Source organism: Gracilinanus agilis, chromosome 4 (assembly GCF_016433145.1).
Source record: "Gracilinanus agilis isolate LMUSP501 chromosome 4, AgileGrace, whole genome shotgun sequence".
In the NCBI taxonomy this organism is placed as follows: Eukaryota; Metazoa; Chordata; class Mammalia; order Didelphimorphia; family Didelphidae; genus Gracilinanus; species Gracilinanus agilis.
The window spans coordinates 256,109,532-256,126,174 of record NC_058133.1 but is presented as its reverse complement, the minus strand read 5'-3'; the positions used below and the strand labels follow the sequence as shown (position 1 = coordinate 256,126,174).

The 16,643-nt window shown below is 42.2% G+C and overlaps 1 protein-coding gene across 1 annotated transcript; it reads left to right on the top strand.

Moving 5' to 3' along the window:
- The first annotated feature begins 8,444 nt into the window (after nt 1–8,444).
- On the top strand, nt 8,445–16,348 carry MDC1 (mediator of DNA damage checkpoint 1). Its single transcript, XM_044673755.1, has 14 exons — nt 8,445–8,482; nt 8,747–8,885; nt 9,376–9,762; nt 9,846–9,915; nt 10,134–10,996; nt 11,106–11,171; nt 11,580–12,314; nt 12,397–12,440; nt 13,498–14,301; nt 14,384–14,506; nt 15,168–15,350; nt 15,542–15,667; nt 15,801–15,911; nt 16,117–16,348. The coding sequence occupies exons 2-14, from the start codon at nt 8,750–8,752 to the stop codon at nt 16,282–16,284; spliced, it is 3,816 nt and encodes a 1,271-aa protein (XP_044529690.1). The 5' UTR covers nt 8,445–8,482; nt 8,747–8,749; the 3' UTR covers nt 16,285–16,348.
- Nucleotides 16,349–16,643: the final 295 nt, after the last annotated feature.

Below are 16,643 nucleotides of genomic sequence, written 5' to 3'. Positions count from 1 at the left end.
CATTCAAATCAATGTCCCTAATGTGTTGTGTATGTCATGGCAATTTGGTCAAGCAGATCACCACAGTGACCTCTCCAAGGCATCTGAATTGGAGATGAGAACCACTGAAGGAAGGAAGGTTGGACTTGGGGACAAAGGGAGAAGAAATGAGATTAGTTCAAATTGGGGATATTTTTCTTGGGCACTGCATTATCATTGTCACCAGAATCACTTTACTTTTTTTTTTTTAAACCTTTACCTTCTGTCTTAGAATCAATACTAAGTATTGGTTCCAAGGCAGAATAGTGGTAAAGGCTAGGCAATGGGGGTTAAGTGACTTGCCCAGGGTGCTACAATTAGGAAGTATCTGAGGACAGACTTACTGTCTCTAGGCTTGGCTCTCAATCCACTGAACTACCCAGCTGCCCCTTCACTTTACTTTTACATGAAACACATTGATATGGAGTGATTTAATTCTGTTTTAGAATGATGTCATAAGTTAATAACTAGCTTTTACATAATGATTTAAGGTTTTGATAGATAGATAGATAGATAGATAGATAGATAGATAGATAGATAGATACTCACACATATTATCATTTGATGCTCACAATCACCTTGTGTGGTAAGTAGTATATTTATCTTCATTTTACAGATTTTAGGAGTTAAAATGACTTGGGCAGATTCTAACTCAGATCTTCCTACCTCTAGGTCCAGCAAGTTCTAGCTCCAAGAAGCTATAGTATGTACAGCAGCTGTTGTCTGGTATAACTATTTCAGCATACTGGGTTAACCCAGGTAGAAGGTAACTCACAGGCCTCAAACCTATCAGTGAGTAATGGGAACATCTATTCCATGCATGTGAAGACTTCTAATGGAATGAGTAGATGAGAACAATTTGTTCCAATGGCCATGAAATGGGTTAAAGCAGGCACCACTGTGGTGTACTTAGATCTTGGTTGATATCAAAGATTCCAAAGTCATCCCCTGAATCCTGGGCCATGGATAGTTGTCTTGACTTTAATTTTGCCATTAGACTTCAATGACTAAAAAGAGGGAGACTGAGTATGTGTAACCCTGCATCACTTAAATCCAGTTCACTTAAAAGTCAACATAATGTCACTGGTCCTCTGAAAAACAAGGGACAAGCAACAATTTTATCTTTAAATAACAATAATGCAAAGAACAGCAAATCATATATATAAGGTTTTGAGGATAGCTTCTTCAAGTTTTATTCCCATTTAGGACTGGAAAAATAAGTCTACTGTAGTTTCATTTGCATAGCGAACTTCCTCTGCCAATAAAGATCTATAACTTCTCTGCAACTTATGCTTTTAAGAGGGTTGCCTGAAGCACTGAGAAGTTAAATGATTTGATAATAGTCAATAAAATCTTTATTCCCTATCCTATTTTAAAAGATTATTCAGGGGGCAGCTGGGTAGTTCAGTGGATTGAGAACCAGGCCTAGAGATGGGAGGTCCTAGGTTCAAATTCGACCTCAGACACTTCCCAGCTGTGTGACCCTGGGCAAGTCACTTGACCCCCATTGCCCACCTTTACCACTCTTCTACCTATGAACCAATACACAGAAGTTAAGGGTTTAGAAAAAAAAAAAGATTATTCAGACATGTTCTAGCTGTGTGACCCTGGGCAAGTCACTTAACCCCAATTGCCTAGCCTGTGCTTCCCTTCTTTCTAGAAATGATACTAAGACATAAGGTAAGAGGGTGTTTTTTTGACATATTTTATGATGTTTTGTTTTTATTTACACTTTATCTCTTCCCAATAATCCTTTAGAGTAATAATGTTTCATTACATTTGTATGACACAAATTGTTCAGCAATTTCTCAATGAATGGTCATTCAATTTTTAATTAAATACTTAAAAAATTACAAGCATTTATTTTTTGTCACTCCCATTCCTTACCACTACCATTGAAAAAAGAAAAACAAAATTCTTATAACAAATATGAATAAAATAAAATAAATTCCTAACTTTGGTAATATATATATATATATATACACACACACACACACACACACACATACATTTATATACATTGCCATATATATATATCTTATTCTGCATATATCTATCAGGAAGTGGGTAACATTCTTCATCAACAATCTTCTAGAATTATAACTAACTAGTCATTGCATTGATCAGAAATGTATTTCCATGCAAATCAAAACAACTCTGAGGTATCACCTCACACCTAGCAGATTGGCTAAAATGACAGCAGGGGAGAGTAATAAATGTTGGAGGGGATATGGCAAAATTGGGGCATTAATGCATTGCTGGTGGAGTTGTGAACTGATCCAACCATTCTGGATGACAATTTGGAACTATGCCTAAAGAGTGCTAAAAGACTGCCTGCCCTTTGATCTAGCCATACCATTTCTGGGTTTGTACCCCAAAGAGATCATAGATAAAAAGACTTGTACAAAAATATTTATAGCCACACTCTTTGTGGTGGCAAAAAACTGGAAAAGCAGGGTATGTCCTTCAATTGGGGAATGGCTGAACAAATTGTGGTAAATTGTGCTCAAAGGAATAAAGAACTAGAGGAATTCCATGTGAACTGGAAAGACCTCCAGGAATTGATGCAGAGTGAAAGGAGCAGAACCAGGAGAACATTGTACACAGAGACTGATACACTGTAGTAAAATAAAATGTAATGGATGTCTGTACTAGCAGCAATGCAAGGACCCGGGACAATTCTGAGGGATTTATGGAAAAGAACGCTACCCACATTCAGAGGAAGAACTGCAGGAGTGGAAACACAGAAGAAAAACAACTGCTTGAACACATGGGTTGATGCGGATGGACATGATTGGGGATGTAGATTCAAAACTACCACCCCAGGGCAACTATCAATAATATGGAAATAGGTCTTGATCAATGACACATGTTAAAACCAGTGGAAATGCAAGTTGGCTATGGGAGGGTAGGGTTTGGGGGCAAAGGGGAAAGTAAGAACATGAATCATGTAACTATGGAAAATTTTTATAAAAAATAAAATTAAAAAAATGTATTTCCAATGTGTTTATTTTTTACACTGTGGTTGTTATGATGCAAATTGTTCTTCTGGTAGTATTCATTTTGTTCATCATCAGTTTATACAAGTTTTTGTTGGAACAGTCCATTTCATCATTTCTTCTTTTTTTTTAAATACATTTTCCCCTTCCATCTTAGAATCAATACTGTGAATCAGTTTCAAGACAGAAGAGCAGTAAACGTTAGACAATGAGGGTTAAGTGATTTGTCCAGGGTCACATAACTAGGAAATGTGTGAGGCCAAATTTGAACCAAGGACCTCCTATATCTAGGCCTGGCTCTCAATCCACTGAGTTATCTAGCTGCCCTCCATTCATAATTTCTTACAGTATAATAGTATTACATTATATTTGCATACTGAAATTTGTTTGACCAAACCCCTGATTGATGAGTACTCCCTTACTTTCCAATTTTTTGCTACTAAGGGAGTTGTTTGGCTGGGTCAAAGAGTATGCACAATTTAGTAATTTTTTTTTAGACATACTTCTAAATTGTCTTCCAGAATGGCTGGACCAATTCAAATGTCCACTGTCAATACATTAATGTATATGTTTTCCTCAAACTCCAACATTTGTCATTTTCCTTTTTTGTCAATTTTGACAATCTGATGATTATAAGGTAGGTCCTCAGGGTTGCTTTAATTTATATTTCTCTAGTTACTGATGATTTGGAGCATTTTTTGTGGATATTTATATCTTGGATTTCTTTCTATGAGAATTCCCTATTTATGAATAGGGTATGCCCTTTGATCATTTATCATTTGGGGAAAGACCCTAATTCTTAGAAACGGTTCCTTTCATATCTTGAAAATGAGTCTATTATTAGAGAAGCTTACTGCAAAGATTTTATCCCAAATTAATTATCTCTCTGTTAAGTTTAGCTACATTTGTTTTGTTTTGCAAAATTTTTAATTTTATGTAATAAAAATTGTCCATTTTATTTTATGAGATCCTTTCTTTTTTGGTCACAGACTTTCCCCTATCCGGATAGGAAAGGTAATTTCTTCATTTTCACCTTAATTTTTTTTTTAATGTGAGCTTTTAGATCTAAGTCATCTATCCATTTGGATCTTGGTAAATGATGTGAGGTGTTGGTATAAAGTAGATTCTTTTCCAACTTTCCTAGCAGTTTTTGTCAAATAGTGATTCCTTACCTCAGTAGCTGGGGTCCTTTGACAGTACAACCACTCTGGTGAAGACCCTCTTCTATATTTCTATAGCCTGCTGGTTGGATTCCCTTTCCTCAAGTCTCTTTCCACTTCAATCTATCTTCCATTCAACAGTCAAATTGATATTCCTTAAGGACAAGACAGACCATTTCATCTCCTTATTCAATAAACTCTGTTTGGCTTTTAAAGCTTCTTCCAACCTCTCCAGGCTTCTTACACTTTATTCCCTTCCATATATTCCAAAACCCAGTGACAATACCCTCCTTGTTGTTCATTCAACAAAATATTTTATGTCCTGACTTTTGACATTTTCCATTTTTGTTTAAGTGGCTACCTTCTTTCTTTAAAGGTAGAACAGTAAGGACTAGGTAATTGGGATTAAGGGAGCTGCTGAGGATCACATAGCTAGGAAGTATCTGAGGTCATATTTGAACCCAGGACCTCTCATCTCCAGGCCTGACTTTCCATCCACTGAACCACCTGGCTGCTCCCAGAAACATTTTTATTAGTTGTTCTTCATGCCTAGAATGATTTCCCTCCTCCCCTCCACCTCCTAGCTTTCCTATATTCTTTAGATTCTTTCAAGTTTCACTTTAAAGTTCCTTCTTTTGCAATGTCTTTTTCACTTCTCCATTTTCTTAGTGTCCTTCCTTTGAGATTATCTCTAATTTGTCTTGTATATATCTTGTTTGTACTCATTTTTTTGCATGTTATTTCCCTACCCCCTAACCCCCATTAGATTGTGAGCTCCTTGAAAGCAGGGACTTTTTGCCCCTTCCAGACCCCAAGGACTTATCACAGTGTCTGGCACATATTAGACACATAATTAATATTTGATGATGGGGAAAATTGCTTCAAGTTTCTCTGATAAAGGCCTCATTTCTCAAATATCTAAAGAACTGAAACAAATTTAAAAAATAAGATTCCTCCTCCATTTGATAAATGGTCAAAGGATATAAAGAGGCAATTTTCAGAAGAAGTCAAAGCTGTTAAAAGTCACATTAAAAAATGTTCTAAATCACAACAGATGAAAGAAGGGTAAATCAAAACAACTCTGAGATGCCACCTCACATCTATCAGATTGGCTAATATTACAGAAAAGGAAAGTTACAAGTGCTGGAGGGAATGTGGAAAATATGGGACACTAATGTACTGCTGTCGAAGTTGTGAACTAGCCCAACCATTCTGGAGAACAATTTGGAACTATGTCCAAAGGGCTACAAAACTGTGCATAATTTTTGGCCCAGCAATACCACTAGAAGTACAAGAGGTCAAGAATATCAAAGGAAGTAATGGGGGAAAAATGTGAAGGAAGGTGGCCTAGCCATTCCAGCTCTCAAATTATACTATAAAGAGATAATCATTAAAACAATCTGGTACTGGCTAAGAAATAGAATGGTGGATCAGGTGGAAAAGATTAGGTATACTATACACTGTAGTAAATGACTAAAATAATCTAGTATTTAATAAATCCAAAGATTCAAGCTCTCAGTTTGGCTAATGATAGAAAAGGAAAATGACAAGTTGTTGGAAGGGATGTAGGAAAATGGGAACACTAAAGGCACTCTGGGTGGAGTTGTGAACTCTTCCAAATCATTCTGGAGAGCAATTTGGAACTATGCCCAAAGGGCTAGCAAAATGTTAATTCACTTTGATCCAGCAATACTATTAGGTCTGTTTCCCAACAAGATCAAAAACGGAAAAAAAAAAACCTATATACAAAAATCTTTTTGTTGTGATTGGAAATTGAAGAGATGCCCATATACTAAGTTGTGGATATGATTGTCATGGTACAAGAAATGATGTGCAGGATGCTTTCAGAAGAACCTAGGAAGACTTATATAAAGGAGTGTGAAGTGAGGTGATCAGAACTAGAACACTGTACACAGTAACAGCAATATTAAAAGGATGATCAACTGTGAAAGACTTGGCTACTCTGATCGAGACAATAACTAAAGATAATTTCAGTGGATTCATGATGGAAAATGCCATCTACATCCAGACAGAGAACTGATGAACTCTGAATGTAGATTGAAGCTTTCTTTTTACTATCTTTTTTTTGTTCATGTTTTCTTTTACAAGATGGCTAACAATGTTTTGCATGACTTCACATGTATAATCAATATTAAATTGCTTGCCTTCTCAAGGAGGCAGGCTAGGAGAATTTGGAAATAAAAAAATTTTAAATGATTGTTAAAAGAATTTTTAATATGTAATTGGGAAATATTTAAAGAAATGAAATAATCTTGAAAAATAAATACTAGTTGCCTAACTGACTTTGGATTTATGGAACATTAAAGCTACTGTTTTGTTTGCTTTTATGTGTGGGGCACCTAATCTATTCCACTTAACCACCTCTATTTTTTTAACCAGTACCAAGTCAGCTTGATAATTATTTTGTAATATAATTTGAAATCTGCTACTACTTAGCTCCTTTTCATTATTGATCCTTGAACCTTTGTTTTTCCAAATAAAGTTTCTTATTTTTATCTATTTTATAAGTAATTATTTGTTGGTTTGATTAATATAGCACTGCATAATTAAATTAATTTAGATCATTTTTTGTAATTTTTACATTAGCTTTGCCTATCCACAAATATTTCCTCTATTATTTGGATAGCTTTATTATCATTGTTTTATATTCAGATAGTTATTATATTTTGTACATCCTGTAGTTATTTTAAATTTGACTATCTCTTCCTGCTGGTTTTTGTTGGTAATATAGATACGCTGATTCTGAAACTTTGCTCAAAATATAGCAATTGTTAGCATCTATTTTGCTTCCACTTTTTTAGTCCTTCTCCAAGAAGAACTCGAAATATTTTGGCAAATATGAGTCCTTTCAACCCTTGAAGTTCTTAAAGCATGTATAACAGCAAAAGTGTATTGTATGGTGCCTACCCTTTCTCCATCCTTTTAAGATTGACTATTATATTTTCCAATTTGCTGTCATCTGAGACGAAACCTTTATAAAGCTTTAATTATTATTCATGGTAATGATGTTTTACATATTTGTGATAACTCCTAACCATTGTTGGGGACATAAATCTTTTTCCCACCCAAACCTATATAGCTTCTCACATCAGCTGAACCAATTCTGTTCGTACAAAAACTATTTAATCCTATGTATCGAAATTAATTTTTTTTTGTCTTTTGTCATCTCGTGGTCTCTAATCTAGATCTGATCACGCATTCTCTCCCTAACAATAGTCGTTTTATCTCTTATTTCTCCTGAGTCAGCAGGCGCCATGTCTGGGAGGACCAAGGCTGGGTGCTGGGGCCCCTTCTGACGAGATGATGGGCGGTCCCCTTCCTTTCTAAGCTGTCGCAATCAACCGGCGCCACACTCCATAGTTACAGTTTGGCTTCTGCGCGGGAGCCGCGGGGGTGGTCGGAGGTTAACCTTCGAAGATAGTGCCTATGACCAATCTGAGCGAGCCGTTAGAGGCGCGCGATCTAGCCCCACCTCTACCATCACTAGGAGCCAATGTGATAGCGAGGCAAAGCTGCGGCCTCTCTTCGAAATGAGGGAGAGAGATGCTTTGCTTGGACTTGTCCCAGATCCACTCGGTAGGCTCGGCCAATCAGCATACGAATAGTGCTTGAGGGAAAGCATAGCAAACCAATCAGAACGTCACGCTCGTGGTCGCCTCACTCTCTGCTTGGTGTGGCGCGGGCGCGCGGACCCGAATCTTGTGAGTTCGGGGTCTCTTCAACTACCGTCTTGCCTGTTCGCCATATTGGATACCCTATCTTGAGGGAGGCAAAGAGGCCGTTCGGGTGGGAAAGTCAGGGCGGGATCGATTCGGAGGTTTGCTTTCTGGGGTTCCTGGCGCCCTAATCTAATGCGTATTGGGCCGTGGGCCTCACTGTAGGATCCCGAGGAATCTCGTTGGTTTGGGATCAGGTCACTCCCTGATTCCCCGTGGATTGGGGGTCTGGGTGATGACGGCAGCCCAGTGGCCTTGAGGTCCGGGGTCCTTAATTAATTCGGATCGCCCGCCTTCGAGACTACTTTCTGGGAGAGGGTGTGGCCCTAGTGGGCGGGTGACGACCCCTAAGGTACCCTCCTCCTCCCCCATCCCGCGGTTCCCACTGAGTGAAGGGAAGGGGTCAAACTCCAGCATCTCTGGATTTGGGTTGCCTTTTTTTTTTTTTTTTTTTTTTAAAGTGGAAGAGATGTTAAAGATTCATCTTAGCCCAAGCCCCTCGTTTTTTACAGATGAGGAAACTTGAGACCCAGAGAACTTTAGTGACTCGATCAAGGTCACACAGGTTGTAAGTAGCAGAGCCAGAATTAGATTCCTTACCTCCCTCCCTCCCCACCCCCACCGCCCGCCCCCTACACGTCTTTATTCTGTTGCCTCGGCCTTGCTGTTCAACTGAGGGAATCCTTGTTTGATATACTTAACCATCTGCTCTGTTGCCACGCAGGCCCCTCCCCGACCCCACCCTTGCCCTTCTCTCTGTAGCTAGATTACTCGAGGTGTCTGACCTGCTGATGGTGGTGGTGTATTTTCCCCTCCCCTTCCCCCATACCAGATAATGGAGGACACTCAATTGGTGGACTGGGAGGCTCAGGAGGAGGAGCCTGAGGATTCTAATGGCTCTCCTCCACAATTCGGCTTGGAGCCTGTAGGGCGGCTGCACCTGTTCAGCAGTGTTCGAGGTCCTGAGAAAGGTCAGAGGGTATTGGGTTCTAAAGTATTGGGGAGAAGGGCAGGATGCATCCTTCATCTCATATGACTCATATAGGGAAAAGAGAAAGGGGTTTTGTTCATGTGGTAGGGGAGACCTAGAGGAAAAATTCCATCTGGTTTCATCTGGTACCTTATAGGATAACTCATATCTCATAATCCTAGATATATTTGTAGGATATTTCCTTTGGTGATGACTTAAGAGAATCAGGCTAAAATTAATGAGGAGCTAAATTAGAATAATGATCCCCAAAGGTCTGTGCTTTTCTGATACTTCTGACCCTATTTCCCCTCAACTGTGCATTGTGAGTCCTCAATCTTTCCTATAGAAAATTCTACTGATTTTTTCTATTTCCTTCTAGTGAAAATTATAAATGCATGGTGAGGGAAGCCAAAGGGAAAATTCATTAAAGAGCAGGAATGGGGCAGATCTCTGGCTTCAGAAGTAATGCCTCCTTGAATTCTTTTCCCTAGATTTCCTGTTGTACCCAGGGGAGAATGTGGTTGGCCGAATACCAGGCTGCTCAGTGGCTCTGCCTTTTCCATCCATTTCCAAACACCATGCAATAATTGAGATTTCAGCCCAAGGCAGGGCACCTATCCTTCGAGATTGTGGGAGCCTCAATCATACACGACTTCTAAGACCTCCCAAGCTCCTAAGTCCTGGGGTGGGCCATCAGTTGAGAGACCAAGACTTGGTACTCTTTGCTGACCTGCCTTGCCAATATCACCGACTGGGTGCCCCCCAAATCTCTGGCCGCCGGGGGGGCCTAAGCGTGGAAGAAACACCCAGGGTTCCAGGAATAGGGACAGCCCGGTTCCAGGGGACCTTATTGGCTGAAGATTCAGAGGAGGAAGGAGGTAAATTTGAAGTATCAGGAAAGTAGTGGGTAGGGAGAAGAGACTGGGGCATATGAAATTACAAAGTTCATTCTTCTTCCCAGATTCTCCTTTGGACAGGAGTGTGGAGGTACCTGTTACATACTCTCCCTCTGAAACTATTGTTCCAGAGAGGTAAGTATTCAAGACTGCTGAGTTTGTGAAGGGAAATCCACTTGAGGGAAGCTTCTGAGGGGAGAAGAACTTGGGCCTAATAGTTAGGCCCTTAATAATAATAATAGTTAATAGCCAGGGTGAGAGGGGAAAAGAACTGGGAGCTAGAGTTCTGAACCTCTGGGTCCTTTCTAGGGATCTGAATTCCAAGTTATCAACTTTTTACTTTTTCCCATCAGTGATGTGGAAGGAGCTTCACCAGGCACCAAAGACTCTTCACTGCCTCTTACCTTCATCTTGGATAGTGATACAGATGAAGAAGATTCTCCTCCAGTGGAGCCCTCCTCAGCTACCAGGAGAGGCTCTGCTGTGGATATGGAATGGAGTAGGACTGATGGAGAAAACCATTCCTCAGCTGTGGGGAGGGACAGTGATACAGATGTTGATGAAGAAGGCAGTCTCCAAAGGACCTTAGTTGTGACACCTTTGGCAGGGACTCAACCTTCTTCTCTGGAAGATAGTAGTACAGATGTGGAAGAGGAGGGGCTTTCAGTGAGACCAGTTGTAGCACAGACTGATATAGGGGACAGTGATACAGATATAGAAGAGGACTCTGTCCCAGCAGCGCCACCTGTAGTCCATCTAGGGAAAGTTCAGGGACCCATGGGTGGGACAAACAAGACAGATATAAAACAGGAGGGGGTCCCAACAGAACTCTCCATAGTGCATCTTGAGAAGGACCAGCATTCTGTTGGTGGGGATGGGGGGGACAGTGACACAGATGCAGATGACAATGGATCTCTGACATATATGAGAAAGAGCCAACTTCCAGCTGAAGAAGGCAGTAGGATAGAGTGGGCCCCAGCCACTGCTCAAGGGGAAAAGACTACTAAGAAATTTGGGGCCCAGGGTAGGATACCTATAACAGAATTCGAGCAGGGTCTATCTCCCTTCCCGAGGGTCAGCTCAGTAGGCACGTTGGTAGAACCAAGCATTCAAGGGAAATCAGCCCAGGTACTTTTGGAAGGAACCCAGAATTATGTTGAAGGGGGTAGTGATCCAGATGTGAAAGGTACTGAAGACTTTCAGAACAAGAGTGATGGTGAGTTTTAATGATTCCTTCCCTCGGTATCCAATTTTCCATAGTAAACAGTAAGGGTAAAGTGAGGGGCTAGTCCTGAACTTAGTATCTTTTTTCAATTCCTTTTCAGATAATTCAGACCTGGATTTACAAGATACTCAGTGCTTTGTAGAAGGAGGAAATCAGAACCATGGAGGTGAGACCCACCCTGGAATCAGATACCTAAGTCCCTAATAGGAAGAGGAGCTCTGCTACTATGTCCCAAAGGGGGGAATAAGAGTTGGTATGGGGAGTGTTGCTGATGGTTGTGATGTAGTGGTAGTAGTGGCAGTAGGTAGGGTTAAGTTGAGGCAGAAGAAGCCTAAATCCTGGGTAGATATTAAGGCTTTCCTTGTATGTTGAGTTGTCAGCACATTCAAAAGAGGAGTCTCCACTCATAACCATCAGTTCCCATGTATCTGGGCCTCCCAAAATCTGCAACTATTTCTTTCTCTACCCCTACCCCCAACTTTGTCTCTTGTATTACTTAACAGTCTATGAAACTTGTTTCTATCATGAGTCTGTAACACCTCTTAGTCTGTTTCTCTCCCTCCCCTTTCCCTAGATGGTCCAGATGAGCCATGGGAAATCTTGGCCACACAACCATTCTGCTCTGAGCGGTCAGAGGCTTCAGAAACTCAGCCCATCAAATCTTACCTTGCAGCTACTGGAGCATGTCTCTCCCCACCTAGTACAGCCTCAGGGGACCTACAGCCAGGAAGCTCAGATCAAACAGAGCCCTGGGGGAGTCAAGGCACAGATAATCCAAAAACAGAGATCCAGGGACAAACTATGGACAGTAGCATGGAGAACCAGGGGATAGAAACAGAGATACCTAGAGTAATACCAGAGAGAAAAATGGAAAAAGGGCCCTTTAAGAGAAAGACATTGGCAAATAAGACAAAGAGATCCAAAAGAAAAAGAGTGAGTCCAGTGGTACAAACAGAGATACAAGAGAAAGGACAGAGACGTACAGCGGGTAGGTCGAAGAATGTTATGAAAGAGACAGATAACAAAAGCTGTGTAGAAACAAAGGCACTAGAGAAGGAAATGGAGAGGCAAATCCCTGAGAGAGACACATTTGAGGGACAAACACCAGGAAAAGAAACCAAGAATCTGGTGGTAGAAGTGAAGGTGCCCAGAGAAATTCTGGAGAGAGAGGCAGAGGGACAAATGGCAGAAAGTTATGACCAGAAGGCCCAGAATCCAACTCCAGTACCAAAATCTAAAGCTGGGGAAGGGGACATGTTGGAATTAGTCTCAAACCCCCAAATCCTCAGTGACAGCAGACATCAGAGAGGTGAGTGACAAAGGAAATCCTTATTTCAACCTCTGAAAGGTTTCCAAGATTCCAGGCAAACTTTTTTTTTCTTCTCGCTCAGGTCTTGTTGACAACAAAACTCTTCCTCCTGAGGAAGTACCAATGGTAAGAGCTATGCATTTCTTTCCCTCTCTCTGCTTTCTTTCCTGCTCTTCATTTCTGCAAAATCTTTCTTTACCCCATCCTAGGTTCTTGATTCTGATTTTATAGTTCTTTTCCACCCTCTAAACTACTTTTCATTGATGTTTCTGACAACACATTCTTCTGCCCTCTTATTGTTCCACTCCATTATAGAATTTCCAGTTAGCTTTGTCTCATTTTCAGTGTCTTCATTTATAGCTGTCTCTCTATATCTATCTCAGTAAATCAGAAACTCTCTTCCTGCTTTTATTTTTCTCCTTGCATTTCTTCCTCGGTATTACACTGGCTAGAGCCTTTTGCTGAACATTAAGCATTTATTAAGTGCTTTACTAAACTAGGGCTACAAATAAAGAAAGGTCCTGCTCTCAAGGAACTCACATTCTGATATGGGGGTGGATAGCTTACATGGAAGATTTCAGCTGCAAGTCTGATACAAAGGTCTGATGGTCCTCAGGATACAGAGGCAAAGGCAGATGTCATTGTTACTGACAAAGTCATACCAGTTTCTGAAGTCATACCTTTTGACATTGGACTGGAAGCATTGCTGTTCCTAAGGCTTTGGGATTCAAGGGTTCTGGGCTGTCATCTCCAGGGTCTGAGGGGAGTTGATGGCCAAAGTAGTGGTGGTAATTTGATTTTACATGATGCCTTCTACTCTCCCTTTGGGGTACATTGTTGCCTCAGCTAGATTGGCTTGCCTGCCCTGTAGGTGTTAGTTGTTTGTAGTTGGTAGAGATATCTAATCTAGTCTACTAGAGAGGGCTTCCCCCAACACTGACTTCAAGGGCTGGACCAGTGATTAGGGAGGTGCTGCCACACACATCATCAGTGATTGTTGCTGTTAGTAATGAGTAAGGTGGGCCCCTTTTGCACAATACTTTGTGATTCTTTTTTTCTCCTTTGAAGAATTGCCAGTTTGATGGGGAAAGTTGTACACAAGAGCAAGTGCAAAATTAATATAGTATAAACTTTAATATATAAATTCTATCTTTCCCTTAATCACTGTCTAATTTGTTTGTAGGATGACCAGGACTCCTCAAATGTACCTCTCGCAGCATCTAAAGTTCCAGTTCCTGAAGCCCCAAAACCTACTTCAACTCCTAGAATCACTCGGAGTCAAAATAGGAGAGGATCAAAACTCCTCCATTCTTCTTCCTCTCCAGCATCTCGGGAGTCACCTATCTTGGGAACCACACGAAGCAGGAGGCAGGGAACCCAGGGGATTCTCCCAAAGATTGAGTCTCTCTCCTCTCAGGATTCTAGAGACAAATCAGAACTTTCTTTCCAGAGCCAGACACAGAAGCCTTTTAGTACCTCCTCTGGACCAACTGCACCCTTGGCACCTGAACTTCACACTCCCATCCCTAAAGAATTGCCTCTAACCCCTCAACCTCACCTTCAGACTCGTCAAAACCGGAAACGGGGGGCCACCAGAACTTGTGGGTCTACCACAGTTTCACCAGTCCTCCCTGAGCATCCCCCTCCCATTTCAACAGATAGATCTGAAATTCTTGTGCCCCAACCCAGAGCACTCCGAAGTCAGAGAGCAAGGGTGGGAGAATCTTCTGAGTCCCTCACAGCCACCCCAGAGGCCTATTCTCTGCCACCTGAGGCACCTGCTCCTCCAGCTACCAGGAGTCGAAGAACAGGGGCATCAGGAATGCCTGGTTCTACTCCAGAGATCCAGCCTAAGCTGCTCCCAGGCCGAAAGCGGCCTCTAGCCACCAAAGAATCATCTCCATGCCCCAAGCAACCCCGGAGAGGTCGGTCCCAGAGACAAGAATGCAGCAAGGAAGAAGATGAAGAGAAGCCAATGGAAGTTGAGGTAAGGAAGAAGAATAGGGATTAGTTCAGGAGAGTAAAGCCACATGAAGAACTTATTCACTGGGATCTTTCTTACCCCCCAGACTGCAGCAAAGACCCCAGTGGGGGTTGCAGAACCAGCAGTTCAAGCAAAGGAGGAGGTCAAGGGGGCACCTAGCCGAAGCTTGCGTCGAGCTAGACTCAGTAGAGAACCTCGAGCTCCTAAGGTATGAATAAGAATTGGGAGGGAAGCATTTTGGAAAGTGGTAGTAAAAGATTCCTTAGAAAGGTAGAAGAGGAGGCAGCTGGGTGGCTCAGTGGATTGAGAGCCAGGTCTGGAGTCAGGAAGTCCTAGGTTCAAATCTGGCATCAGAGACTTCCTAGCTGGGTGAACCTGGGCAAGTCACTTAGCCCCAGTTGCCAAGCCCTTACTGCTCTTCTGCCTTAGAACCAATACACAGTATTGATTCTAAGAAGGAAGGTAAGGGTTAAAAGAAAAAGAAAAGGTAGAGAATTTGGAACTGAAAATTTTGTTTTGTTTATTTTTACTAAACCCTTGCCTTCTGTCTTAGAATCAATTCTGTATATTGGTTCCAAGGCAGAAGAGGTAAGGGCTTGGCAATGTGGGTTAAGTGACTTGTCCAGACTAACCCAGCTAGAAAGGCTCTGAGGCCAGATTTGAACCTAGGGTCTCCTGTCTCTAGGCCTGCGCCTCAGTCTATTGAGCCACTCTCGGCTGCCCCCAGAACTCAACATTTTAGAAAATGAATGTTAGAAGTTGTTTTTACATGTGATTTGGAAAAAATAAAATATTAATTTTTTTTAAGTTGGAAGAGAAGTCAGTGGGGAGGTATGAGTCTCAGTGAATAATGACTTCTTTTCCTATAGGTTCTCTTCACAGGTGTGGTGGATGATCGAGGAGAGCAGGCTGTGCTGGCACTGGGTGGAAGTCTGGCCAATTCAGTGGCAGAAGCCTCACACTTGGTGACAGATCGAGTTAGAAGGACAGTCAAATTCCTATGTGCCTTGGGGCGGGGGATACCCATTTTGTCTCTGGAATGGTTGCACCAGGTGAGAGTGTTGGAAAGTAACAAATGCAGACAAATGGCTAAAGAGAAAATTACTGCCATAAATTTCTGTTCAAGGAGATAGAAATTAAGAGAAAAAAGTTGGAAGGAGGAGGAATGGTTCTAGAAAATAAGGGAAGGACTTGGAGGAAGAGCTAATGGGGAAATGATCTGACCCCTTCTCCCTGCCTTTAGTCTCGAAAGGTTGGTCGATTCCTTCCACCTGAGGAATTTGTGGTGAATGATCCTGAGCAGGAGAAGAACTTTGGCTTTAGCCTTCGAGAGGCACTGAGCCGAGCCCAGGAACGGGGCCTACTGGAGGTGAGTGGGGTGCCACTCCACCTTCCCCTAGTCATGCTCTTTTCCCATAGTTTTCCTTAAGGTCTTTCCTCAGGCTCCCTCGAGGTCTCTTTCTTCCCCTCCCTTCTCCTCAGCTGGCCTCTCTTTCCCTCAGGGCTATGAGATCTTTGTGACTCCTGGAGTGCAGCCCCCACCCCCCCAAATGGGAGAGATCATTACCTGCTGTGGAGGCTCTGCGCTTTCTAGCATGCCCAGGGCCTATAAGGTACCTTTTGAAACTAGGAAGGGAGCTGCCTGCAATTGGAAAACCCTGATGGGGGGTTGGTAAGGGGAGGCTGAGAAGAGAGCTGGAAAAGGGGGAAGGGGTCAGAGGGTTGAGGCTGGGAAGGTGTGGGAGGGAGGGAAGAAGTTTTCTACTGAACCTACTATGTACTTCCTGTTTTCTGAGTCAGGGTCTTTTCCCTCTTTAGCCCCAGAGACTGGTGATTTCATGTCCCCAGGACCTCTCCAGATGCTCTGCTGCTGCTAGAGCTAAGCTGCCCCTCCTTTCCCCAGAGTTCCTGCTCACTGGGGTGCTGAGGCAGGAAGTCCAGCTGGAAGCCTTCCTCCTTTCCACCCCAGACACTGTACCTTCTTAATGCCCTTCCTCCTCTTCCCCCACCCCTCACTGTTTGATACACTGACCATAAAATAAACTATTTAGAAAAGAAATGTGTTTCACTTAAGCCTGGAAATGATGCATTTGAGGGAGGCAGGGGTTGGAGGGTGGCCCGGGGCCTAGAGGAATCTTGGGGAGAACTTCTCAGAAGACCTGAAGATCTTGGCCACGCCAGAGAAGATGGAGGGCATTTGGGGTACCTAACTGAAGCACCGTTGGGTGGGAGTTAAAAAAATGCTACTGCGGGGGAAGCTCCCTCACCTCCTTAACCCTTCTTATCCTGGGTCTTCTGCCTACTGGCTTTTTTCCCAGAGCACTTGGAAACAACTTGAATGAACA

Coding starts and splice junctions, on each gene's coding strand:
- MDC1 (XM_044673755.1), top strand. CDS start 8,750: ATGGAGGACACTCAATTGGTGGACTGGGAGGCTCAGGAGGAGGAGCCT. Junction 14,507..15,167: donor GAGAACCTCGAGCTCCTAAG/GTATGAATAAGA, acceptor CTTTTCCTATAG/GTTCTCTTCACAGGTGTGGT. Junction 15,912..16,116: donor GCATGCCCAGGGCCTATAAG/GTACCTTTTGAA, acceptor TTCCCTCTTTAG/CCCCAGAGACTGGTGATTTC.